General features: G+C 41.1%; 2 protein-coding genes across 4 annotated transcripts; both read right to left on the bottom strand.

The window, feature by feature from the left end:
• Positions 1-237: 237 nt before the first annotated feature.
• Positions 238-9208, bottom strand: slc25a34 (solute carrier family 25 member 34). Its single transcript, XM_085354215.1, has 6 exons — positions 9154-9208; positions 8004-8759; positions 4952-5017; positions 1909-2061; positions 1678-1812; positions 238-1372 (listed from the first exon to the last, which is right to left on the bottom strand). Exons 2-6 carry the CDS (start codon positions 8544-8546, stop codon positions 1202-1204), a joined length of 1068 nt encoding a protein of 355 aa, XP_085210341.1. The 5' UTR covers positions 8547-8759; positions 9154-9208; the 3' UTR covers positions 238-1201.
• Positions 9209-19106: 9898 nt separating this feature from the next.
• On the bottom strand, positions 19107-26023 carry fbxo42 (F-box protein 42). 3 transcript variants are annotated; one of them, XM_085354213.1, is made up of 11 exons: positions 25867-26023; positions 24680-24962; positions 24442-24558; positions 23734-23868; positions 22599-22752; positions 22383-22493; positions 21943-22039; positions 21724-21780; positions 21524-21640; positions 19685-20715; positions 19107-19378 (listed from the first exon to the last, which is right to left on the bottom strand). In XM_085354213.1, the coding sequence occupies exons 2-11, from the start codon at positions 24954-24956 to the stop codon at positions 19297-19299; spliced, it is 2178 nt and encodes a 725-aa protein (XP_085210339.1). In that variant the 5' UTR covers positions 24957-24962; positions 25867-26023; the 3' UTR covers positions 19107-19296. The 3 variants fall into 3 exon arrangements, with proteins under 3 accessions (XP_085210339.1, XP_085210337.1, XP_085210338.1); XM_085354211.1 differs by lacking the exon at positions 19107-19378 and having other exon boundaries at positions 19444-20715; XM_085354212.1 differs by lacking the exons at positions 19107-19378; positions 25867-26023 and adding an exon at positions 25653-25854 and having other exon boundaries at positions 19444-20715.
• Positions 26024-26347: the final 324 nt, after the last annotated feature.

Here is a 26347-nt window from a genome sequence, read left to right as displayed (position 1 = left end):
TTAGTCAAATCAATTCTTGATGAAAGGGGTTTCAAATCCTCTCAAGAAGAAACCTTTAACCCCAGTCAATTAAATCATTTCAAAGAAACAGAAAACACCACAGATTACAATGGTTTTAAAGCAGTGTATTCAAAAGATTCACCACCTATCCAGAGAACAAAAACAAACCAGACAGGTTTCTTACAAAAAATCTTTATTAGGACTATTCATTGCTTTTAAAGTTTTAAGTACCAGTAGGTTAAATTTCTGCACATAAAAAATTGAAATTACAAATGTCATTCTTGGCTTTAGTTACATAAGTTCAAGTCAGTGAATTTAAAAAAAGAAAATCCCATCAGGTTGTTTTTTTTAAATACAACAGACAAGGCATCTAGACAGTGTAATAAACATGGCAAACAATTGTTTGCTTTAATGATGATGACTTGTTCTTCAAGTTGACCACATTCACACACTGATGAGTTAACAAGCAAATTCCTGCGAGACTTAAGCTTGAGGTATAAAAAAAACCCTAATCAAAAAATGTATACACTCGAGACATATTTTTAGAGAAAGATGTCTTCCAGTATGTGCGTAACATGCCAGTCTTGATTAAGTGCTTCAAGTGTTCATTTTCTGTGCTAGATGGGAGAGAAAAGCTTGCACTTAAAGTGTAAATAGTTTGACATTTTGTTCATGTTTCTTTCTGGAAAAGAGTAAGATCAGATGTTTGATATGGCACCCAGTGTCCGTTGGTTAAATATAAAGCCACAGCCAGCAGGCATGTGCTTAGCTTAGCATAAAGACTAAAAATGAAAGGCAACAGCTAGCTTGTCAGAGCTACCAGCAGCTATCAGTACCTCTAAAGTTTACCAGCATTTTATATCTGTGTGTTTAATAAAAACTGTTGAAACAACAGTTTGTTATTTTATATGCAATTATTATGCTTCTAAGGAGTTACCATTAACTATTTTATTAACTTTGCCCAGAGCTAAACTAGCTGTTTTTATGCTAAGATAAGTTAACCAGATGCTAGCTTCATATTAACCATAAAAACGTCCATGAACCATCTCATTTCACTCTCGGAAAGAAAAGTAAATAAGTTTACTTCCCAAAATGTCACACAGTTGCTTTAAATTCAGTGCTTCATTAACTGAGAGAGCACTCTAACAGCTGTAGCAGAGCCCAGTTGTGCTTTCAGTGTGCAAGTATGGGTGCTTCAGCTCTACTTATCCTTCACTGCTTGTTGCCTCATCAGATCCCAGAACAGCATGCTTAGCACCGTGTGCGGGGCCAGTCGCAGGAACACGGGGCCCATGCCTTTATACAAACCCAGCAGGCCCTCCGCTCTGCACACCTTCAGCATGCAGTCTGAAAATCCATGATACAGACGACCCTACAAAACAGATGTAAAAAACACAGCAAGTCTTTCGTGAACTGAAATAAGCTGAGTTCCTTTATAGTCACTCTACACAACACAATAAGATTCAAAGGCAGTTTCTCCTTAAATACATACCTAATATGAGAAAAAGATGAAATAATATATCTATAAAAATATATAAATTAGATGATAAAGGTCAATACAAATATATAATATAGATGAAATGATTTCATATTGCTTTTTTTAATGACGGTATGCTTTTTTTTTTTAGATTGTGAAACTAATGAAAATGAGGACAACTGTGTTGAAGACAGACTCACCTTACGCAACTCATCCACCGGCTGGTTGTAGAGCCGAGTACTAATGACATCAAATGGTGTCATGGTAATGGCCACAGCAACTCCACTGACTGCAGCTGCCATCAAGACTGCGAGCCAGCTGTTTGGACTGAACCACTGAAAGGACACAAAGAAAGATGATCCGACTTTCAACGCATGGCAGCAGCTTGGTCACATATGACATAAAACCTTCGGCTCTTTAGATAACATTACCTGAGAATGTGACACCCATTCCTTAGCTGAGGTGAAGGTTGCCAGCTGGGCAGCTGATCCCACCATGACTCTAGGCACAGCCCCATTCACACCCCTCCAAAGACCAATTAAACCTTCTTTTCGATAGATGGTAACAAAGGCATCAGACACTCCCTGAAATAGAAGAAAACAAAGGCACTGGTGAGTAGAGGCTACAGATAATAACACTCAAAACCAGGTAACACTTTATAACACGGCTTGCAACTAAGGGTGTAATTCCCCTGTAATTAAATGGGATTTAAATTGCATTTAATTGCATTTACCTACAAATATTCAAAGGTAGGTACACTAGAATAAGAGGGTAACAAGTCAGGTTTTTACAGGAAAAAAAGAAATAATTATTCTGTAAGTTTATTCTTTATTTAAAATCTCTTTTTGTCACGGTTCTGGGTCTTTCTGACCCAGCTTTTTGAGTTCTTGTGTTTTTTCTTGGTCCTTTGTTGTACTGTCTTTGTTATTTCCCTAGGTTTCAGTTATGGTTATCATGAGTTTAGTTCTTAAGTTTAGTAATATGGCTTCACTGTGTTCCATGATGTCTACTGTGCCTTTCTGTACCATGTTTCAGGTTCCAATGTTCTGTCTCCCCAGTCCCTGTTAAGTTTACATGTCTGGAGTTCAGTCAGTGTGTTTCCTGTTTTACTTTGAAGGTCCGTGTCTCATGTCAGTGTTTCTAGTTTTGCTTCCCTTGTCTCGTCCAGCCTGATTACTCCCAGCTGTGCTCTCCTTCTGTGTCTCATTCCCTCGTTATCCCTCAGTGTATTTAAGCCCTGTGTTTCGCTTTGTCAGTGGTGTAGTCTCCCTCATGGCTGTGTGGCCATGTCCCTTAGTTAGCCATGTCCCTTAGTTAGCCATGTCCCTTAGTTAGCCATGTCCCTTAGTTAGCCATGTCCCTTAGTTAGCCATGTCCCTTAGTTAGCCATGTCCCTTAGTTAGCCATGTCCCTTAGTTAGCCATGTCCCAGTTTAGTTTTTGTGACATTCTGCAATAAAGCAGCTTTTTGAGTTTAATTCCTGTGTGGTAAGTTTTGCGTTTGGGTCCTTCTCCTGCCTGCACACAGCCAAAACATGACACTTTTACTAAAATTTGTGAACAAGAATTTGCGAAAATGAATACCTTAGTAAAAGTATTTGTCTAAAGCCAGAAATAAAGGTAATAATATTCAGGCAAAACATTCAGGCAGCCTGAAGTAACTTCATGCAACCCATTTAAATTTGCCTTGAATACATTAAGTCAGACCATCACTTTCTGTTTTTGTTAATTCTGCAGCTGATTTCAGGAGGAATTAGCTGCACATTTGAACATACACATGTATGTATGGAGCTGTATTTATTAACCTTTGATAATGCATTCATTTTGGCACTGTTTTTGATACGCTTTTCAGTTGGAGCCTGATCAATCCTGGCATTGCCAACTTAGAATACAGGACATGCCACTGATAGCTGAACCTGGCCATTCAGTATATTCAGGTGACCTCATTCTTTGGGCACATATCACTGGTGTAGACTTGACCAGCTGAAGCATCTGCAGATTATAACACTGCCCCTGCAGGTTCTTGCAGCAGGCCCTGAGCAGGCATGATGGGTGCATCACTTCATCTGCCTCTCTTCTTACGTTGATGGAGACATCACTGGGGAAGAGGATAAATCTGGACTATTTAGACCACACGATCTGTTTCTATTGTTCCTGCCTTTTTTCCCCTGAGAGCACTCTTAGCACTTTTAATTTTAATTTTTATGTTTATTTAAGCATTGTCTGACAGTATGTTTGCACAAAATACCGCAGCAATTTCCTAATGTTGTAAACCTGCTCAACATTTGGCAATAAAACCCTTTCTGATTCTGATAAGCCTTAAAAAGATTCAGCGATTTGTTTTTAGTCCACCGAGTTTGCTTCACATCATGTGTGTTTGCAAATGTACTTTCAGTGTTAGACATATCCATGACTTGTGCTGATGACTTTTTTTATGATCTGATTTTACCAGATGTTTAAAGGATCTCCAATCACGATCACTTTTTTCCAACCACATTTCTTCCTTTTTTGATGATTCATCACTATCCTCCCAGGTCCTTTCAGCCCCTTTACAGCCTGAACCAGGAAATAACTGCCTGAAATTGCATGGGTTTTTTTTTTCTTTTTCTTTTTTGAAAATTGAGTGTTAATGAACCTTCTGAATAATAATAAAAAAATTAATATCAATTAGCATATTTTAGTTTTAATTTGCTAGCTCTGGCATTTCGGACAGCTTTTATCCAGGTTTTGGTAGTTTCAGTAATCACCTTAGTTGTCTTTGCTTGATGAAGGCAAATAATTTAACCCATCTTTTCCACAACCACATGATGCGTCTTCTGATATGGTTGTTTGAGAAATGAGAAGCAGCTCACTACATCAGTTAGGTTTAAATAACCTGTATCCAGCTTAGCCATATTAATTATTGCAGTAAATATCCAGTGGAAGGCTCTTATTGGTTTGCTTAAGTAAATATAGGTGGAGCCTTTTTCTTTTGGCCGGGCAGATTATATGATCTGATGGTTAAAGGGCAGACACGTACTGTTTAAACACCATGCGTCTGCAGTTTTACTGTGCTTCTCTATAATTTAACTTATACTTTTAGTTTTATACTCTCACCACACTGCATTTTAGAGAAAAATATTAAATACATGTCAAATACAAGTTGTATCCATTTTTTGTTGAAAACACAGGTACATAATGTTATTGATACGCAGTGCTTATAATGACCATTTTCTCCTTAGGTGCCAACAATTAACGTTTTCATTATCAGCTTTCTATCTTGGTATGTCATATTAATGGGAGTGTTATGGGCTTCAAATTTTAATTACCAAATGAACACCTGATAAAAAAAAAAAGCATAATTATTATACTATAGCACATAGTTTACACCATCCTGGCCAGTTATTGTACTTTAATACACCTGTACTGACATCTTTAAACATTGAAACAGCTGGTAAGATATTCTTGTGTTTTATGTGAAATGTGTCCGTCTTACCAGGTGGTTATGCTGGTGACCTACTGCAATGGCTGCCACAGTCTGAGCCTGCAGATGGGTTTTCACCTATGAAGAAAACACAGCAAGCACGTTTTAAAATGCATTCAGGCTTATGGTTAGTGTTCAGCAGCGAGTTTCACTTAATGCTTTGCTGAAACAGAGTTCAAAGTGCACAGAGCACCAGACTTGTCACCAAGTCATTTGTTAGAATGAGTTGTGTGAGGATACCCGATAACCCTGCTAATATTCACAGGAAGGAGTTACACAACGTGCAGATCGTCAGGAGCTGGTCAAATACAGGATTCGGTGATTCATTCGCACTTTCCTTGAAAAGGAAGTTTTTTTTCTTCTTGTGAAATCATGATACATTTCATGTAAAACAAAAACGCCTAAATAAAAAAGGAGAAGAAGCTTCATCGTTTCCTTCTTGATATCAGATATGGTGTCAGTAAAATAACCTTTACTGCCTGCCGGCAGCACACAGAAGGACCCACAACATACTGTATAGGTTTGGCAGCAGCAGGCGGAAAGAAAAACATTCAGGATATATTTAGTGACCGTGATATAAATACGTCATCAGACAGTATCGTCTTTCCATGACCGTCCAGAAAGCTTAAATGGACTTGGATGTATTGACTGGCAGCTGAGGCAGAAAAACAACAAAAAGAGTGGTACAGTTGTAGAAATGCAGAGGACATAAATCGAGTGATGGTGAAGTTTGACACTGGTGTGAAAGTGATGTTTTTTGGAGAGCATGTAGACGGACTGCTAAGAAAATGCACACTCTGATTTAAACTGGAGATCATACTGCGTTTTGAAGACTTTCTAAATGACCTAGATCTATGATCTATGAACATCTATGTGATCAAGCAAACACTGGGCAAAAACAGCTTGAAGACCTTTGAGGTGTCTTTGAAAATGGTCTGGGGTCTCTTTCTTTGCCCTTCAGTTCAAATGCAGACAGTTGGGTCTGTATTTTAGTTTTTCTTTTCTTTCAAGTTCATTTCATTTTACTGTCCTTTCATTAAGCCACTGAAATTTATTTTCCCCTCTTTAACTTTCCATTTAGTCAAGTTAGTCTGAAAGCGTTGCTGGTCTCTCACTAACCAGATTCCACCACATGATTTCAGGGGAATTTCCAAAGTTAGTCTTTTTGGAACACAATTCCCTAGTTGTATAATTATTCTGCTGCAGACGTTCAGGAAGGAAACAAAGGGTGGAGGGTGGGGGCAGATTTTATACTGGAAATACTGGAAAAACAATTCTTTGGAAGAATTTCACATCATTTCAAATGCAAGCTCCTAGAATTTTCTTCGAATAAACAATTTTTACAGCAACTGAAAATTGCTCCAATATAGACTTACTAGCCACTTCAAGTACACCTTGCTACTACTGGGCTGCAAACCTGTTTTGCCTTCTGAAGTGTCTTCATTCTTGCTTCTTGCACTGCAGGAAGCAGGCATAAGAACATGTCTACAATGTGGTCATAAAGGGATGGACAAGAGAAGCAACAACATGCAGGCAGGCTGTGGTGTTTAAATGATGCCCCGTTGGTATATCCTCCACACTGTTACATCACCACCAGGTAGGATGAATCCACGCTTTCGTGTTGTTTGCATTAAATTCTGACCCTACCATCTGAACATTGCAGCAGAAATGCAGTCTCAAAGACAAGGCAATGTTTTTTCAGTCTTCTGTGATTCAGTTTTGATAAACTTGTGTGAATTGTATCCCCAGAGATGCTCTTGTGCATATTTTGGGTTTAAAAGGTGGTTATTTGAGCTATTGTTGCCTTCCTTTCAGCTGAAACCGGTCTCCATTTTCACACAGAGAACTACAGCTCACTGGATATTTCTTTTTCAGACCATTCATTTTAAAGTCAAAAGATGGCTATGTGGGAAAATCCCAACAGATCAGCAGTACTCAGACCAGCTCGTCTGACACCAATAACAACATTCAAAGTCATGTAAATCACTTTTCTTCCCAATGCTGAGGATCAGTTTGAACTTCACTCGGTCATCTGAACCACATCTACACCTACAGACCATGATGTATTTGAATGTTGAATGTGACTATTCCTTTAATGTATAAATATCCTGTTGCGTAATTAGGAAGTGAGCACAAAGGATGGGAGTTCACTTTTGTCTCTTCTTTTTTAAATCTATGGGCGAGTAGATGGTAAATATTTGTCTCTCTCCCTCTCTCCCCATATATGTAATTTAAAATTATTACATACATTTGCAATGTATGTGATTCTGTTCGTTTTTTGTTTGTTTTGTTTTTGTGCTAATAATGAATAAGAACTGTTGAATATCAAAAAAAGAGAGAAATATCCTGTTGTAACATATTACTCGTGTTTATGGAAAAATCCTTTGTGTTACACTGTGATACAAGTTTAGAAGTGTGTTGATGTTTTTTTGCTGCGGATCACAGTTTAACAATGAGTGACCTAGTTAGTTCCTGAGAGTTTGTCATCCAGGCCACACATCTAGTGGGAGATCTAATGCTTCTGTTACTTCTGCTTTAACGTGATTAGAACACACTGTTTTCAGTCACTTTGAATAAAAAGACCTTTCTGGAAAAAATATCAGAGGACTGAATAAAAAGGATTTAAGAAAGTGCCACACATGAAGCAAACATGATTGTTTCTTCTCTTAATTCTCTCATATTTGGTGTCAGATGCCCAGACCACCTCAGCATTGGATAGATGGATTTGGCCTTTTCTTTTCATATGTTGAGACTGTACAGATTTGTCTTAAAAAAATCATTAATGCAAAAGATCCTAAAAAGTCAATTCATTTACATTAATACATATTGTAATGGGGATGCTCACAGGTAGACACTTCATTTGAATTAAAAGAGTCACAAAAAAAACTTAACCAAAACAAAGCAGATATTTTAAATTAATTTTAATGATGCACAAAAGCCAAATCAGTGGCAGACCACTAAAGGAGTTTATCTCTATGGAGCTTCATGTTTTATTGAGATACCTTCCTCTGGAAACAATGACTATAGAAGAAACTATAAAAAGGAGAAACTTTAATAAACTTACCAGATAGGCAGGAGAAGCTATGAAGGCACCCAGAGCTCCAGCACCTGCCCCTGACAGCAGACTCCCCCCATGGAAAGAAGTGATCCCCAGAGCTTCACAGTAGGAGTACGAGCCCAGCCTCACACCGTTCATCACACCCTGGTAGATGAGCCCAGCTGAGAGCCCCTTCTGCAGGCCCCGTAGCCCATCCGTGCGGCCCACCACCCAGAGCGCCTGCAAGACCCCGCGGTAGTGTCTCTGGTAGGATCCCCGAGCACAAAGCTCCCCCTGTAGCTGCAGACGGGTTTTCACCACCTCCAGAGGATTGGTGAACACACAGGCTGCGCAGCAGGCAAGAGCGCCCAGGGCGAAGTCTAGTGGAGGCCAGACTGCAGGAGGCGGCGGCAAGGGGCCAAAGACCCCACAGGGGACCGTCAACACGGTGGGTGAAATCCTCTGGGAAGGCTGTGGAGCAAACACAGACTCTTCGGGCGAAGTGTTCAGCAGCTGAGTGCTACTCATCGCTGAGAAGTGATCTTCACAGTTTGCCTTAACAGTACTCATGATGGCTTTCCTCCCCTTGCCTCAGTGTGATAGGAGCAGGGAAAGTACTTGGTAGAGTACAGTAAAGTCAAAGACAGAAGCTACCGACTCCTGCGATTACTCATTTAGCATCTGCTTTACACGTTCGTCCTGTGACTCGCAGGCTCACAGTGTCCTCCTGGACTCACTTTCATTAACTTTCTTCACTGTCATTCTGTTCTAATGAGGCACCATCTGCAAGAGATCATGCAAACATTTTAAGCAAGCTTCAGGTATGACACCCAAATCCAGCCTTGCAAGTCAGGAGAGTGACTCTCCTTTTTTTCCAGGAAAGAAAAAGCTGTCAGATATATTTAGGTTCCTCCTTGCAGGACAAACATTGTAAAAGCCTCTCTCTTGTTCTTTGACTCTGGGAGCTTTCGGCACACTGAAGTTCATTCATTCAATACTACAACTGACCCAGAAACAGATTTAAGAGTAAACACACCAGATAATCTGACATTCATAAAACATACAAGCACACAAAAATGCTCAGAACAAGTATCAGAGACAGCCACGTGGAAATATAAAACTTTTCTGAGAGCCTTTTTCTGTGGTTATAAAAATCTTAGTTGATAATGACACTCACAGTTTTCATTGATCCCGTGCAGTTCCATTCTCCCTCTCTGCTCCATTCTTGTAAACATGTGTCTCAGCACATTCATTGTCACAGTCCCCTCCTTCTGATTCTGGTCAGAGCCAATAACGTTTCAGGCCTTTGTGCCACCTCACCATTTCCCTGAGTGCGCACGAATGGGTTGGCTGTGCTGTGAAACTGCCCCTGCTCTGGTCCTATAGGAGCTCTCTGGGTAAAAGGTTATTGTTGGTCAGAGAGAGGGAGAGCTGAAGCGTCTGAGGCCCGGGAGAGCAAATGCTGTGTGTGAGCTATCAAAACAAGGTTAAGCTGCTAAAGACCACATGGATAATCTTGGAAGCAAAACAAAGGGACATATGCACTGCTTTTACTTTTGCGCTTCTTCCATCTTATATTTATCTTTTTATTTGTTTTAGAAAGTTTTTCAGTATTCAGATTTATTCAGTAGAGGAAAACTGATGTGGTTGATCGCTTTAAAATTGACGAACCCTCTGAAAAAGAAAAGAAAATGAGCCGTAAGTGCTAATTGGAGAAAGTTTTAAATCAATTATCTGCCGACTTTTTTGTGCTGTATGACAAAAACTCAGCCACTAGAGGCCGACTTTTTGTAAAGTTCAGATCAGACACCTGAGGTGGATCCAAGTTCCCTGTTCATCTTAATGAACCACCTGCCACCTTTAGTAATTTTTGGACCTTTTGTTTACATTAGTTTATGTAGCAGTCAGAGAGCAGCAGGCTTCTTCTTATAAAGGCTAAGAAGGGCCAACATTTAGAGGTTGTGATATCAGAATCAGAATACTTTATTGATCCCTGGGGGAAATTATTTTTTTGTTACAGTGCTCCATTATAAACAAACATTAACAAGACAGACAATACGCTAATTAAGAATAGTACAATATATATATATATATATATATATATATATATATATATACATAAAGTCACTTATTAATAAATAGCTGAAAAAAGTTGTAGCAGTAAACAGTGTGTTAAGTGGATGCGTTGTACAGGGAGATGGCCACAGGCAGGAAAGATTTCCTGTGTCGTTCAGTGGTGCTTTTTGGTAATCTCAGTCTCTCACTGAACGTGCTCCTGTGACTGACCAGCATGTCATGGAGTGGGTGGGAGGTGTTATCCAACATTGTCTTTATTTTGGACAACATCCGCCTCTCCGACACCACCTTGAGGGAGTCCAGCTCCATCCCCACAACATTACTGGCCTTACGGATTAGTTTATTGAGTCTGTTGGCATCTGCTACCCTCAGCCTGCTCCCCCAGCATGCAACAGCATAGAGGATCGCACTGGCCACAACAGACTCATAGAAAATCCTAAGCATATAAAACCCACCTTATTTAGATGTGAAACCACTTGTAGCTGCCGTCATAGGCAACTCTCGCATTTAAGTTCATTTTATTAGATATGTAAGGTTGAAACAATTAGTAGTTGAAATATTAAGAAATAAATCAATAGTAATTCATGTTTTGTTCATTGGATTTATATGTTTAAATGTGTTATTTTTACTAATTGTGCAATTAGATAGGAACCTTTTCTATAGTTCCGTCTGTTGTTGCTAAGAGGGTATTTTTGGCTGGCACACTCAGCAAGCTAATTGAGACGAGCCACGAGGTTTGCACGTCCACAGTAAGATAGTAAATAGTAAGATAAATAAAAGAGTGCCTTTTTTGGACCTCCCCACGATGTAAGGATTAAAGTTTTATTCCCTTTGAGTGAGGCCAATGAGGTAAATGTTTTCTTTTGTTTATTTTCGTTGTATGAAAATATGCTAGTGTTGCGTGATATTCTAGTGCAATTACCGCAGTGTGAGGTGTAATGTGTATTTTATTGATTGTTTTGTTGGAATGTTTCGCGGAGCCGAGCGGGAGCGGAGCTGAGCCGAGTGGGAGCGGAGCGGAGCCGACAGCGCGCCGGGTCACGTGATTAAGCTCGCGTCTCTCTCACGCGTCAAAGACGCTCAAACACACACACAGACATCTCATAAAGCAACCAGAGTCCAGCGGTGCAGCTTGGTTAAGCTACAAAGAAGTAACACGTTTATACAAGTTAAATGTGGAGAGTAGATTTCTTTAGCTCATCTTAAAGGGACTCTGTCAAGCAATGAAAGTGGAAGTGTGGTGGTTTGGAGTAAAAGTTTAAGCTCATGTTATTGTTGTTTATGCTAAGTAACTGTAATTAAGGTACGTTTAAGTTGATTATAAGGGTTTGCTTATTTTAAGACTGCATTAGATATTTAAAGGTCACATTATAGTATTTTGTTTGACATTGAAGGTTATTTTCTGTTTTACTACAAGTGAAGAGCAATTTACTATTTTGGTTTAAGAGTTTGTGACATATGTTTAAGTTGACTCTTTAAAGTAAAGCAATTTAAGGTCCTAGGTGCTTCATAAGGTGACTATTCACGTATTTAAGTTGACCTAGGTGACTTGAGTGTAGTACAATACCTTTGACTGTCTGTGACATGGAGCAAGAAGGCTGTGACACTGAAGCTGTGGAGCAGCAAGAAGCTTTTGAAGAGCAAGAAAGTTTGCCAGAACCATGCACAAGTAAAGCTACTAAAGAAGGGAGTTTGAGGAAAAGTCAAAGAGTTAAGAAGTTCACTGAAAGGGGCCAAGCACTACATGATGAAAAGGTGAACAAGCTTCAAGCTCGCTTCAAAGTCAGTTATGAAATGTGGAAAGTTGTTGCAAAACAAGGCAAAAAGGGCACTTGAAGAACCTGTTAGTGCAAAACTTAAAGAGCTTATCGGCCGAGTTGAACATACATCGGCAGAAGTGAAACAAGTTTATGATGAACTGCGCAATCATGAAACTCCTGATGCAGACACTCGCCGCAGAGTGGACACCTGTGATGCGGTTTCTCAAAAGATGATAAAGCTAGCTCAAGAAAAATTAGCAGCAGAAGAAGACGAAGAACTTTCTGAGAGATTGGTTCACTGGAGTGATATAGGATCAGCATTCAATTCTGCCGCCTCTCAAAGATCCAAAGGTTCGAATAGCAGGCAATCAAGAAGCTCAAGTAAGTTGTCTGTAAAGAGGCAAGAAGCAGCTGCAGAGCTTGCGGCTACTGAAGCAACTCTGAAGATTATGGAGGAATTGGAAAGTGAAAGAAAGGCACTTGAAATCCTTGAAGCAGAGAATGCTGAGAAACAGAAGGCCTTAGAGCAAAAGCGAAGAGAGCTTGAAAGGCTAGAAACAGTAAAGAGAATGAATGCTGCTAAAGCACGTTTGAAAGTGTACAATGACGAAGGAAGCTCAGATGAAGAAATATCAGACCTTCTGCACGAAAGGAGCAAACGGAGAAATGTCACAGCTAAACCGATGAATCAGTTTGCACATTCGCAACTTAATGCAAATGCAGAGCCGTTTGATATGCCACAAGCCAACTTAAGGTCACAACCAAGAGAAAGCAAACAGGAAGATAGTACCACAACATTGGCCCAAGCTCTAGCTGAGTCCATTCACATAAGTCGCCTACCAGTACCAGAACCTACAGTCTTCAACGGAGATCCTCTCAAGTACAAGGATTGGAAAATGTCGTTTCAAATGCTGATAGACAGAAAGAACATCCCAGTGAATGAAAAGATTTACTATCTTCACAAGTATGTTGGAGGACCGGCGAGAAAGGCTGTTGAGAGTTATTTTCTGTTGGGAACAGAGCGTGCTTATTACTCAGCATGGAACATTTTGGAGGAAAGATATGGAAGTTCATTTGTAATCACCAAAGCTTTCAGAGATAAGTTGACATCATGGCCAAGGATTGGGAACAAGGATAGCGTTGAACTTCGAGAATTTTCAGATTTTCTCAGAGGATGTGAAGCGGCCATGCTTCAGGTTAAAGGTCTTGAAGTTTTGAATGACTGCAATGAGAATCAGAGAATGCTAAGCAAGCTACCTGATTGGTTGTCAGCAAGATGGAATCGAAAGGTCATTGAAATTGAAGAACAAGATGGTTCTTTTCCAACATTTAGCCACTTTGTTGACTTCATTGCGAGAGAAGCCAAGATTGCGTGCAATCCAGTAACATCGCTTCATGCACTCAAAGCAGGTGACTCAGAGAAAATGAAATCTTTCAAGACAAGAAGTGTTGGAGCAAAGGTGCTAGTGAGTGCTGCAGAAGAGACGTCCAACACAAAAAAATGTGTGTTTTGTGAAAACCCAAATCATAGCATTCACACATGTAGGAAGTTTATGGACAAGGTCTTGAGTGAAAGAGTCAAATTTGTGCAAACTAAGGGACTGTGCTTTGGATGTCTAGGCTTTGGACACCAATCAAAGAAATGTGAAAGGAGAAAGATGTGTGACACATGTAAAGGGAAACACCCGACATGTTTGCATGAGGAACGAGACAAGACCTCAAAGAGAAGGGAAGAAAAGGGAAGTGACAAGGAACCACAAATGAAAGAGATGGAAGGCAATAAAGAGAGTAGAGAAACCAAACCCAAGGAAGCACCAAGTGAAGCAATATCAAACCGTGTGATTCAAAGTGACAGAAGTAATCTCACATCTACAATCATTCCAGTTTGGTTATCCACAACAAGCAATCCTGAACATGAGATTCTTCTCTATGCTCTTCTTGATAGCCAAAGTGACACGACATTCGTCTTGAAGGAAAAGGCAGATGCTCTGGATGCAGAGAAGGAATGTGTGCAGTTAAAGCTCTCGACAATGTCTTCTAAAGACACTTTAGTACCAAGTCAAAGGCTGTCTGGGTTACAGGTCAGAGGTTTCTCTTCTTCAAGGAGAATTCCTCTTCCTGTGACATACACAAGAGAGTTTATTCCTGCGAATTTGAGTCATATTCCCACACAAAGGACAGCAAGAGCGTGGCCACACTTAGAGCACCTGGCTGAAGAAATCGCTCCACTGATTGAATGTGACGTAGGCCTGCTCATTGGTTACAATTGTTCACAAGTGTTGGTACCCAGAGAAGTTGTGGCGGGAAAAGATAATGAACCTTTTGCCTAAAGAACAGACCTTGGCTGGACAATAGTTGGAGGAGCTAATCCATGTGTTGACTATGGGGATGCCATAGGATGTAGCCACAAGATCATTGTCAAGGAAGTGACACCCAATCAGTCAGCTGAGCAGTTGGTCAAAGAAGTGCAATACGTCTGTCGCACACAAGTCAAAGAGGTGGTCACATCTGCAGATGTAATTAAAGTGCTCGAGTCCGACTTCAATGAAAGAAAGGTGGAAGATTCACACTTCTCACAGGAAGATTTAAGGTTCATCTCCATAATGGAAGAAGGAGTGAAGATGAAAGCAGATGGACACTGTGAGTTACCTTTGCCATTTAAGGAAGACAGACCAAGTCTGGCAAACAACCGGAGCTGTGCAGAACACAGACTCAAAAATTTGAAGAGAAGATTTGAGAAGGACAAGCAATACCACAAAGACTACACAGAGTTCATGAGAGAGACTATAGAGCGTGGTGATGCAGAAAGAGTTCCCTCTGTAGACCTGGACAAAGGCCCTGCCTGGTACATTCCACACCATGGAGTGTATCATCCTCAAAAGCCTGGCAAAATAAGAGTGGTGTTTGATTGTTCAGCAAAGTACGGAGGGGTGTCCTTGAACGACTACCTGCTTACAGGGCCAGAGTTAACCAACTCTCTAGTGGGGGTCCTGTGCCGATTTCGGAAAGGTCCAGTTGCAGTGATGTGCGACATTGAGCGCATGTTTCATCAATTCAGAGTCAGAGAAGAAGATCAAAATTACTTTCGCTTCTTGTGGTGGGACAATGGAGACTTCAACTCTACTCCATCTGTCTATCGCATGCGCGTACACTTGTTTGGAGCTGCTTCTTCCCCTGCCTGTGCGAACTTTGGTCTCAAGTATATTGCTGCACAAGGTCAAGGCAAGTTCAGTGAAGCTACCATAAGATTCATTGAGCGAAATTTTTATGTGGACGATGGTCTTATCAGTTTCCACTCAGAAGAAGAGGCAATTCGTTTGGTGAAGGAAGCAAAGGAACTTTGCAGCACAGGAGGCTTGCGACTTCACAAGTTTGTTTCAAACAGTAAGCAAGTGCTTAATTCGCTACCGGAAGAAGATTGTGCAGAAACAGTAAGAAAGGACTTGTCACTGGGCGAGCAACAAATTGAAAGAGCCCTAGGTGTCAAATGGTGCATCGACTCGGATCATTTCCAGTTTCGAGTAGTTGTGAACGAGCAGCCACTTTCCAGAAGAGGAGTGTTGTCCACAGTAGCCTCTATTTACGATCCACTTGGCTTTGTGGCACCTTTTGTTCTACTTGGGAAGCAGATACTACAGCAAATGTGTCGTGAGAAAGCAGATTGGGACGAACCACTCACAAGCGATCTGAAGTCACGGTGGGAGTCCTGGTTGTTGGATCTAAAAAATCTAGCAGATGTCAAAATTGACAGATGTTACGTGCCAAAAGATTTTCAAACAGTTCAGAAGTACGAGCTTCACCATTTCTCAGACGCAAGTGTTTCAGGGTATGGTGTTTGTACGTACCTGAGAGCTGTCAGTGAAGCAGGACAAGTCCACTGCGCTCTTGTCTTTGCCAAGTCCAGAGTAGCACCCACGAAGGTTACTACGGTGCCACGATTGGAGCTGTCTGCAGCAGTTGTAGCAGTGCGGATTAGTGACATGCTCAAAGCAGAGTTGGAGCTAGAAGATGCTCAAGAATTCTTCTGGACAGATTCTCAAGTTGTCTTGGGATATATCAACAACGATGCGAGACGTTTCCATGTTTTCGTTGCAAATCGCATTCAGCGTATTAAGGAAAGCACTCAACCGATGCAATGGAAGTTTGTGGTATCAGATCTCAATCCAGCAGACCATGCCTCGCGCGGACTGAAGGCCAAAGACCTCATTACCTCCAACTGGTTTAGTGGTCCAAGTTTTCTTTGGCAAGAGAAACTTCCCCACGAAGAAGTCACGGTGGGGAAACTTGATGCAGAGGATCCAGAAGTACGCAAAGTTGTTGTACTCCATACAACTACAGAAACAAATTCTTTGGCAGAACGTTTTCTGAAATTCTCCAGTTGGTCAAGGTTGGTCAAAGCTATGGCAAGACTTCTCAGATTTGTGAAAGAGTTTAAGGGCTTGGAAAGGAGAAGCAATAAAGCCACTAACCTTGAAGAAAGGAAAGAAGCCGAGCTTAAAGTCATATCCATTGTACAAAGATCAATCTTCTGCAAGGAAATCAAGGCACTTCAAACGCGAAAGGATCTACCCAAGGACAGAACAAATAGACTCTATCGACTCGATCCCTTCCTGGATGAGAAGGGTGTTCTTAGAGTGGGAGGTAGATTAGAGCGTTCTACATTGCAGCCACAAGACTTGCCATATCGCAAAGTTACTGATTGATCACTATCATCAGCGGGTGAAACATCAAGGACGGGGCATGACGATAAATGAGCTGAGATCGAACGGAATATGGATACTAGGATGCAGTCAAGCAGTATCATCCTTTATCTACAACTGTATTAAGTGCAGGAAATTCAGACGTCGAGGAGAAGAGCAAAAGATGGCAAACCTACCAAGTGAGAGAATGGAGACCACCCCTCCCTTCACGTATTGTGGGATGGATTGTTTCGGCCCATTCTACATTAAAGAAGGAAGAAAAGAACTGAAGCGTTACGGGCTTCTGTTTACCTGTCTATGCTCTCGTGCGGTGCACATAGAGCTACTTGATGATATGTCAACCGACGCTTTTCTAAACTCACTGCGTTCTTTCATCGCTTTGCGTGGGAATGTATGTCAGTTGCAATCAGATCAAGGCACCAATTTTGTTGGAGCCAGACGTGAGTTTCTGGAAGCAGTAAAGGAAATGGATCAGGAAAGTTTGAAACAGCTAGGCTGTGAGTTTGTGATGAATCCTCCCTCTGCCAGTCATATGGGTGGAGCCTGGGAAAGGCAAATTCGTACGATCCGAAGTGTATTGACAACCATTCTGGATCAGTCATCCAGATCATTGGACAGTTCATCTCTAAGAACCTATCTTTATGAAGTGATGGCGATAGTTAACAGCAGACCTATCACCCCACATTTACTCAACGATCCTACTGGACCTCAGCCACTTACACCTAATCTTCTGTTGACCATGAAGTCGTCAGTAATACTGCCACCACCAGGAGACTTTGTAAAGGAAGATTTGTATCTTCGCAAAAGATGGCGTAGAGTCCAGTACTTGGCCAATGAATTTTGGCACAGATGGAAGAAAGAGTACTTATTGAGCCTACAACAAAGACAAAAGTGTCACAAAACAAACAGAAATGCAAAGATCAATGACATAGTGATCGTACAAGATGACCAAGCATCAAGAAACGACTGGAAGTTGGCCAAAGTTGTTGCCATACACCCGAGTGAAGATGGATGTATACGCAAAGTACAACTGTTAATGAGTGACTCATTGTTAGATGACCATGGAAAGAGACTGAGTAAACCAGTTCTACTTGACAGACCTATACACAAGACTGTGACACTATTAGAAGCAGATTAGTTTACATTTCATAAGTTCATAGGTGGAAATCACAAGTGATTTGGTGGGAGTGTAGCTGCCGTCATAGGCAACTCTCGCATTTAAGTTCATTTTATTAGATATGTAAGGTTGAAACAATTAGTAGTTGAAATATTAAGAAATAAATCAATAGTAATTCATGTTTTGTTCATTGGATTTATATGTTTAAATGTGTTATTTTTACTAATTGTGCAATTAGATAGGAACCTTTTCTATAGTTCCGTCTGTTGTTGCTAAGAGGGTATTTTTGGCTGGCACACTCAGCAAGCTAATTGAGACGAGCCACGAGGTTTGCACGTCCACAGTAAGATAGTAAATAGTAAGATAAATAAAAGAGTGCCTTTTTTGGACCTCCCCACGATGTAAGGATTAAAGTTTTATTCCCTTTGAGTGAGGCCAATGAGGTAAATGTTTTCTTTTGTTTATTTTCGTTGTATGAAAATATGCTAGTGTTGCGTGATATTCTAGTGCAATTACCGCAGTGTGAGGTGTAATGTGTATTTTATTGATTGTTTTGTTGGAATGTTTCGCCATATATAATGCTTAGGGGCTTTATTAAGAATATTCATTTAAGTTTGTATTTCTTTTTAGTTCTGACGGCATTGTATCGGCTGTGGTTGGACATCATTACAAGTTAAGGCATGTCGAAGAATCCTCCTGTCCGAAATAAATGTCAGTTAAAACACAAGGAACAAGTTGAGCTTTATTACGACTCGAGGGGAGTAACACCACTACTGAATTCACAATGTTGAAATGTATACCACTATGTTTTTTTGTCCACCCAACAGACACTTTATCAAGTACACCTTGCTTGTACTGGGCTAGACCCCCTTTTCTAGCCCAGTACAAGCAAGGTGCCTTTATCATCTTTGATATCAGGTAGGATGGATTAATGCTTTTATGTTGTTTGCACCAAATTAAAGCCCTACTAATCTTAATGTCCCAGCATAAGTCCACAGTCAACAGGCCAGGTAGTGTTTTTTCCCCAATTTTCTATTGTCCATTTTTAGCGAGTCCATGCAAACTTGTGCCTCTTCTTGGGAGTGATGCTCGGTGTGGTCGTATGCTGCTGTAGCCCATCTGCTTTAAGGTTTGTGCATTCATCATGTGTAATCAGTGGCTATTTGAATTACTGTTGCCTGCCTATCAGAGGAAATAAAAGTTAAAGATTCTAATTTTGACTCGACTTCTAATTAAAGTGAAGAAGTATTTAACTATTAGAAAAAAAAAAATTTAACTTCACATTAATGGTTTCAGCTGTTTCCTTAGGTTTGTGTAACTTCAAAGTTTATTCTCCAGTTTGATGACAACTGCTGAAATGATCGAAAGCTTCAACACAATTATGACTGCAAGCTGAGCTTGTTTAAGCTACAACAGCAGCAATGTTTAAAGACAAACAAGAATTTTGAGACTGTCACTGAGCAGACATGGAGGCCTTTATTGTTTAACTATATTCATAGTACAGTGCCACATCTCTCATCCACTGTAGCCCCCGTCACACACATTAATCAACAACTTTTAACCACCATCGTGCACACACATACACATACACACACACACTCACACTGTTTTCAATGTAAACATTGCAGGCTTAAAGAGTGATACAAAAAGCAGGTAGACAGTTTCTGTCAACAGCGTCCGCTCTTCCAGACGTACTCTAAGAGTTCAGAGGATGATGACACAAAAAATAAAAATTTTCTGGTTGTTCTTCTAGGGAACAAAAAAAAAAAAAAAAAAAAAGAAGTCAAATTTTCTCCCATCACTGTGGTCTCATACTCACACACTCACAGGATTCTCATTCAAGAAAATGGTTTTATCAAAGTGTACTTAAAGTGTTTTCTTTTGAATGCTTGCAGTAGGCAGAAGGGGGAAATAGTGAATTTCTGAAGTGAAATATCTACCAATGATTATGTTCTTTATTCATAATCCTTCCTACAGGAAAAAGGCCTTGTGTGTCAGTTCCCTTGTGTGGTCACAGGATGAACATCTTCTCAATCCCGTCTGGAGCTGCATTACCTTTTAGCGCGTACAAAGTACAAGGCGTTGGTTTTAGGGTAGTATTTCACATTCTGTTTTTTGTCCATGAGGCCTCCAAAGATGATGAGCTCTCCCCTGCCCTGTACCACAGTGTGAAGGCTGGTCTCCGGTGGTCCTGTGACTGCAGGTGGAGTCCCGTTCCCATAAACTCTCCAAGACACTACCCCAGCAGACTTGGCTCGGGACACATCGAGCACATACATCTGCATGGGCTTGCAGTTGAGAGACTGGTACAGAGGTTTGCCTACGTTCAGGCTCTGCGGCGGATGATGACCGAGACGCCTCGCAATAGGCGGGATAGCATGTCCATCGGCTCCAGCCACCTGAGGAGGACTGGAGGAGGATGACGGAGGGGTTCCTGGAGGACCTGCTCCACCTCCAGGAGAAGGCCCCTGTGTCTGAAGGGAAGACGATGATGATGAAGAAGGTACAGATGAGGAAGATTTGTTTTTCACTGCCTCCAGCCCTCGTCGTAAGGCAGCAGGGGACACTGCACCTGGTGGGGTGCATGGGGAGCCTGAGGGAGGTGTATGCAGGCCGTTGGTGCTGGGGACCTCAGGATGGTGAGCAGCAGAGGGGGGAGACTCCCATCCATAGTCAGTGGAGGAAGGCAGGTGAGGACGAGAGGGAGGAGATGCAGCCTGGGCTGGGCTGGTCCGTGGGGAAGGGGAGGATCCATTTATTAAGGGAGGAAGAGGAGGGCTTTCTGGGCCTTGTGAAGGAGATGGCTGCTGAGAGGAGGACGGGCTACCGTCTCTGGCACCACCTCTCGCTGAAGGCCGAGGTCTCAGAGTGCCCCATCGGCCATTTACACACGGAGCCTCTTCAACAGCTCCCAGAACAACACCGGCAGCACCGCTCCGAACGGGAGACTGAGAGCGCAGGGAAGGAGGTTCAGGGCCCAGAGGGGCAGGTGTGGCACTTATGGGGGAGGGCCGAGAGTTAAGACTTGGGCTTAGCGGTGCCCGCCCAGATGGAGCCTGTGAGAAGACCACCACACACTGGCCCACCTTGTGTGTAAAAAAAGAACAAGTTGGGAAGAAGAAGCATTAGTGAACACTGTTTACAAGTATTCACAAAACTCAGGAGTGTACTATAAAGAGACATACTGGGTTAAGGAGGTATTTTGAAGGTAAAGTCAAAGAATGACTTTATGTTTTTTTGTTTTTAACCTGGTCACAACAGTACCTTAAGATGAAGGCAGAACTGACCAGGGAATGTTTGTTTTAGAGTTTTCAAAAAAAAATAAAATAATAATAATCAGTTTCAAATGTCTCAACCTTTACCGATTACTTTCAAGGTAACCTGTTCCAAGTGCCATATAGATTATCTTAAACATACACCGATCAGAGGCATAACATTATGACCACCTGCCTAATACTGTGTTGGTCCCACTTTTGCCCTGACCCACCCACAGGCATGCACTCGACTACACCCGTCCTTTAAGTCTTGTAAGCTGTAAGGTGGGCCACCATGTGTAGGACATGTTTGTCCAACACATTGAACAGATGCTCGATCGGATTGAGATCTGGGGAATTTGGAGAGCAAGTTAACACCTCAAATTCGCCTTTTAGCTCCTCAAACCATTCCTGACCCATTTTTTCTTTGTGGCAGGGGTGGACAGGGGTCAGCATGAACACATTGACTGGTCTGCAGCTATACAGCCCCATGCGCAAAAACTGTGATCCTCTGTGTATCCTAAGAACTTTGTCAGAACCTGCATCAGTGACCATAATATTATGCAGTGTATATTATACATGCAACCTACGTGCTTTGTAACACACACCTTTAATTGATGGCTAAGTCACACACACTCACCCTACATGCTGGGTGACACCACAACTCTGGGGCCCCATGGTCCTCGTTTTCCACCTGCAGCTGCTGCCACCTCCATGGTAGTGCATCCATGTGGAGAAGCCAGGCATCTTTAAGAAGCTATGATTAGGGGGAAAAAAAACAAATCAGTTCTCATGTTTAAAGGACCTGTTTTAAAACTGGAAAGAAAGAATAAAACTTACTGCATTCGGACCACCACATCCTCCCAAGATGAGCAGCATCTGATCGTCTATCACAATCTAATGAATAAACATTTGAAGAGCATCATTTATTTCACATATAAAACATAGATGGACTTTTCTGGCACCTTTAGTAAATGCACAAAGAGACAAGTCAAAGTCAAAACTTCCACAGGGCTGTTAAAATGATTAAGCATCCCTGTTTAAATACTGAAGCCTTACTTGTGACTGGCCGCCTCGTGGGTGTGGTGATGGTCCAGATATGGGCGGTTTGGACCAGGACCACTGCTCCAGGTCGAGAACCCACACTTCATTACTCCTGTCATAACCAAAAGAGGACCAGTGGAAATTTTCATTCAGTAATACATCCCTGTTCATAACATCTAAATCTAAAAGGATTAGTAATCTATATTGAAATATAATTCCTGAGAGTCGAGTGTGGGAAGATTTACTGTACTTGGGAACAGTGATTACTGCCGTCTAAGATCACAGTCTGTACAACACATTGTTTCAGATCTAATTTAATTTGTTTCACATGTGTTAACCAACCAAGCGAAGCCTTTACAATGGCAACCTATTAACACCACTGTAGTTTAAATAAGCAAAAATTTAGACTAGTCTTTCTAATTGCATGCAGTCAATTACAAATAAAACCTTCTTACATCTGACGTGCTCCTAAAGATCCCCCGAACACTATCATGTTGTTTCCTATTACAGATGAAGAATGGCCTGCCATAGGTGGAGGTCCATGTGTCGTTACTATACAGTTCCACCTGAGACAGAGGAAAAAACAAAGTATATGGAAAAAGAAGACAATAATAATGAAATGTTTAAACTAGTTCATATTTGGCCACCATGTGTCAGTCACTCCTTCTCACCAGTTCTTTGAAGGAGAGTAGGTGTGGATTTCATCAAAAAAACGTTCTGGTTGGTGTAGTGGATAAGGGCTGGGGCGAGTCCATCCCCCAAACAGCACTAACAGATCTTTGTGCATCACTAGAGTCGCTCCAGCTTTAGGAGATGGATAAGAGCCTGTTTAAAGGAAATAAAACAATAATTATTGGAAAATAAGTATGCCAGATTTTTAAATAAGTCATCAATTACACATACATATCAGAAACTGTTTCCTCTTTGCTTTAACTCATACATTGTATAATTAAATCTGCTATTAAGCATCTGACTATTGTTCTCTCTAGCATGTCCTGCTGAATATGGGTGACTGGTCTTCAAAGATTTTTGACAGAAAATTGTGAAAGAGTGGAGTTTGACCCAAACCGTGAGATGAGATGTTATACCTCAAGGATGTAGCATTAATTATACAATAATTACATTTAGGAAAATAAAACAAATATAAACAGGCAGATCTGTAACCTAAACTCATCCAAACCAAACAATTTACCTGGCATCTCAACATGAAAAATCAGTTTTAAGATTAAAAACATGTTAACATAATGAGAATTATGGGAGCAGTAATTATGAGAAAATTGCCACCATGGATGGGACTAACAGTTTTGTCAAACTTTGTGCTGTAGCGGGGACACTTTAAATGACCATTAAAAACATGTTGAACTGTTTACTACACTCTATAAACCAAGGCAGAACCATTATGTTGCCATAGCAATACATCAAATAGGTAGGTTGCACTTTAGAGACTGGTTGGAGAACTATCCCCGTCCCCCACCCACCCACATCAACAGTAACCAGACAACTATGTTGGATATCTAGGTAAACCAAACTGTAACTACCCAAATGTATCTAAAAATCATAGCTTGTGTTCCCCAGGTTGAAATTCTGACCCAATCACATTTTCACCCAGATGTTGCTGACTTTTTCTCTTTATACTATCTCACTCCACTTCCTACAAGCATTTTCTCAGAGAGCCAACTCAACCTTTCAAGGAAACTGTCCCCACACAGCTCCCCTTACATAAGAAGCTACTTGTTTCCAGAACAGTTGTAAAAGGGGTTACAACCTCTGATTTGTGTTGTTCTTACCAGCCTGTGAAATTGTTACCTGAGGCCAAAGGGCGGATCCACTCCTTGCTGTTGAGGTCAAGTCTCCATAGGTCATTGAAGGCAGCATTGCAGCTACTCTGAGTGCAACCCCCAAACACATACATGGACTGATTTGAGTCATAATAACATGCACCTGCAACCCGCAAGAAGAGAGAATAAATACCCAGGGTGTATAGTTAAAGTCTCTGCACACAATGCTTTAAGGATCATCCTGTTCTTTATGAGATGGCACCAACAGCTTGTCTGACACTACATTTAAACCACTGTAATTAAAAGGGTTTATATTTGTATTACTCCAAGTGGCCTATTATGACAGTGACATAGCACAAATCAGCATTTTAAGATTTCAAAACAAAACTGATGAAAGAACATTTCACTTCAAATGCAGCTGGTGAAGAAAGAAAATGAAAAAAAATGAAGTTGCTAATAATCTATTTTAAGACGAGCAGTAGTCTATACGTGGATTAAATGTCTGATGCTGCTCTTTTCATGAGTCATCTACCACAGACTGAAAGCCCTTTTTAATTGCTGTACATTAAACTTATAATCTGATCCATACCTTAAATTACATCCAAACATTTAGAGGCTTCAGATCCATTAAAATGAAGTGGCATTTTATTTTGACTTGTAGGAAATAGACACACCAACCTATAAGTGGGACAAAATGCTTTTGACATGAACCATGGTAAAAGGGTCATATACTAACTGTGTGAAAAGCGCTGAGTGATGGGAGTTCCTGGATATGGGTATGTGCGACTTTCCCACTGGATATTACCCTCCTGGACAGCTCTCAAAAATCCATGGTAACACTGATAGGCAACACCTAGTTAGCAGAGAAAGTGTTCAAGAAACAGAAGGCAGAAAAGTGGAGAAAGCAGATTCTAAGCAAAGATAAACAAGCATCCACCTTATGATTAAATATTATGCAAACATGAGCGGCGTACCTTTAATGAGACGGTACCACTGCTTACAAACGAGTGCAGCGGTCTTGTGCTCCTGGTAAGGTGAGAGGAAGGACAGAATATACTCTAGAACTTCCTCCGGCAGCTCCACCATTGTCCTCCCTTCTCCTTTGGCACCACTGTCCATGTTCCCTTCTTGACAGGAGGACCCCATCTTTGCTTCCACTTCCTCCGTTATCCCAGCAGGCTCTGAACCTTCATCCTCTGTATCCATGGCAACATGTCCTCCTCCATCTTCATTGTCAGGGGAACGGGACATTATTGTCTGTTGAGACATTGGGAGACAGGCTATTGATGCTAAGGGGACTATTTTGAATCAACTAGATTTAATTGTGCTCTACACATTCTTACTGGAATCCACATTTTACAGATGCCTGTATGACTGATTCACTCAGCCTAAACATAGAGAGGGTGAAGGCTTTAAATTGGAAGAGATCTGCTCCTAGCCAAGAAACCCAATGACACTGCAAAGCTGCAATCAGCATAAAATTAGCGCTTGACGACCTTAAGTGTGATATCCACTGTTTAGAACGGTTGGAGTCCTTTCTTTGAGTATCTGGTCTGTCCACACCGGACGTTTCAGTTATATCATTAGCTACATCTAATTAGCTGCCGTTAGCCATCACATTATAATACAATACTGGGTAGCTAGTGCTAATTATCGCCTAAAGCTAACTCACGATATTAGGGGAAGTAACGTCATATTTCATAAGGCTAAATGAGCTTTGATTTTTGCTACAAACTGCAATTTATCCAACTAACCAACCAGCTAATGGTACCGTATTGTGACCAAGAAAAAATATTTTGTGCTAGCTTTGGCTAACGCTAGTCAACTTGTCATGAGCATCCACGCTAACGTTAGCTAACATAAAAAGAACCTTTTGGCTAGCGGTGTCAAAGAAAAGGTGCATTTTCTCGACAACACCTCTGCTTTAAACAGCATAAAATCGCTCACTTCTTAGCTGTCTTGTCGACACGACATCCTCTCAGGTCAGCAGCCTTATTTGGTGTTACCACCCTCCTAACTGACGAGCTAGTCGAAACCTTCAGTCTTCTGCTAATAATCTTTGCTAACGCTAGCTCAACCACAGGCTATGTGTAATGTCAGTTTCCTTCTTTATTATACGCTGTCAGCTTCTCTCGGTGACTACGCCAGATTTGTCTGGTACCGTTGTTTAAGACGTATTCTTTTCAGGGCTCTGAGTGTGAAGCTTTCCTCTCCTCCTCCTCCCCGTTATCAGCTCCAAAGATTCCTCTGCAGCCTCCAAACAGTCGCCATCTTCCGCTGTGAACAGCGACCTCCTCCGCAGCTCAGCGACGCTCCGGTAGCCGCTAACCGTCTGTGGTACCAGGGTGGGTCCTCAGCCCCAAACAGCCGCCCAGGGCAACACGCTGTGTGTGACCGTGGTATGGAAGCCTTTTTCAGCCATTCAATTATTAATTACTTTTTTTTTTAAATTAAAAGCTAAGTTGAAATTTTGAGTAATTAAGTAAGAAAATGGAGAGCCATAACTACAAAAGTCTAAAATTTAAAATGCTAACTCAAAATGTAGTCTTTAGTCTAAAAGAATGTTCAGTTGCAGAAAAACCTTTCCATACCACTGTTAAGGTTTTTATAGTTGTATATTTATGTATTTTGTATATATATGT

Source organism: Diplotaxodon limnothrissa, linkage group LG5 (assembly GCF_057381915.1).
Source record: "Diplotaxodon limnothrissa isolate DT_005_m linkage group LG5, D_limnothrissa_male_GT1.1, whole genome shotgun sequence".
Taxonomy (NCBI): domain Eukaryota; kingdom Metazoa; phylum Chordata; class Actinopteri; order Cichliformes; family Cichlidae; genus Diplotaxodon; species Diplotaxodon limnothrissa.
Note: the sequence above shows the minus strand (reverse complement) of the source record. Positions and strands in the feature narration are given on the sequence as shown.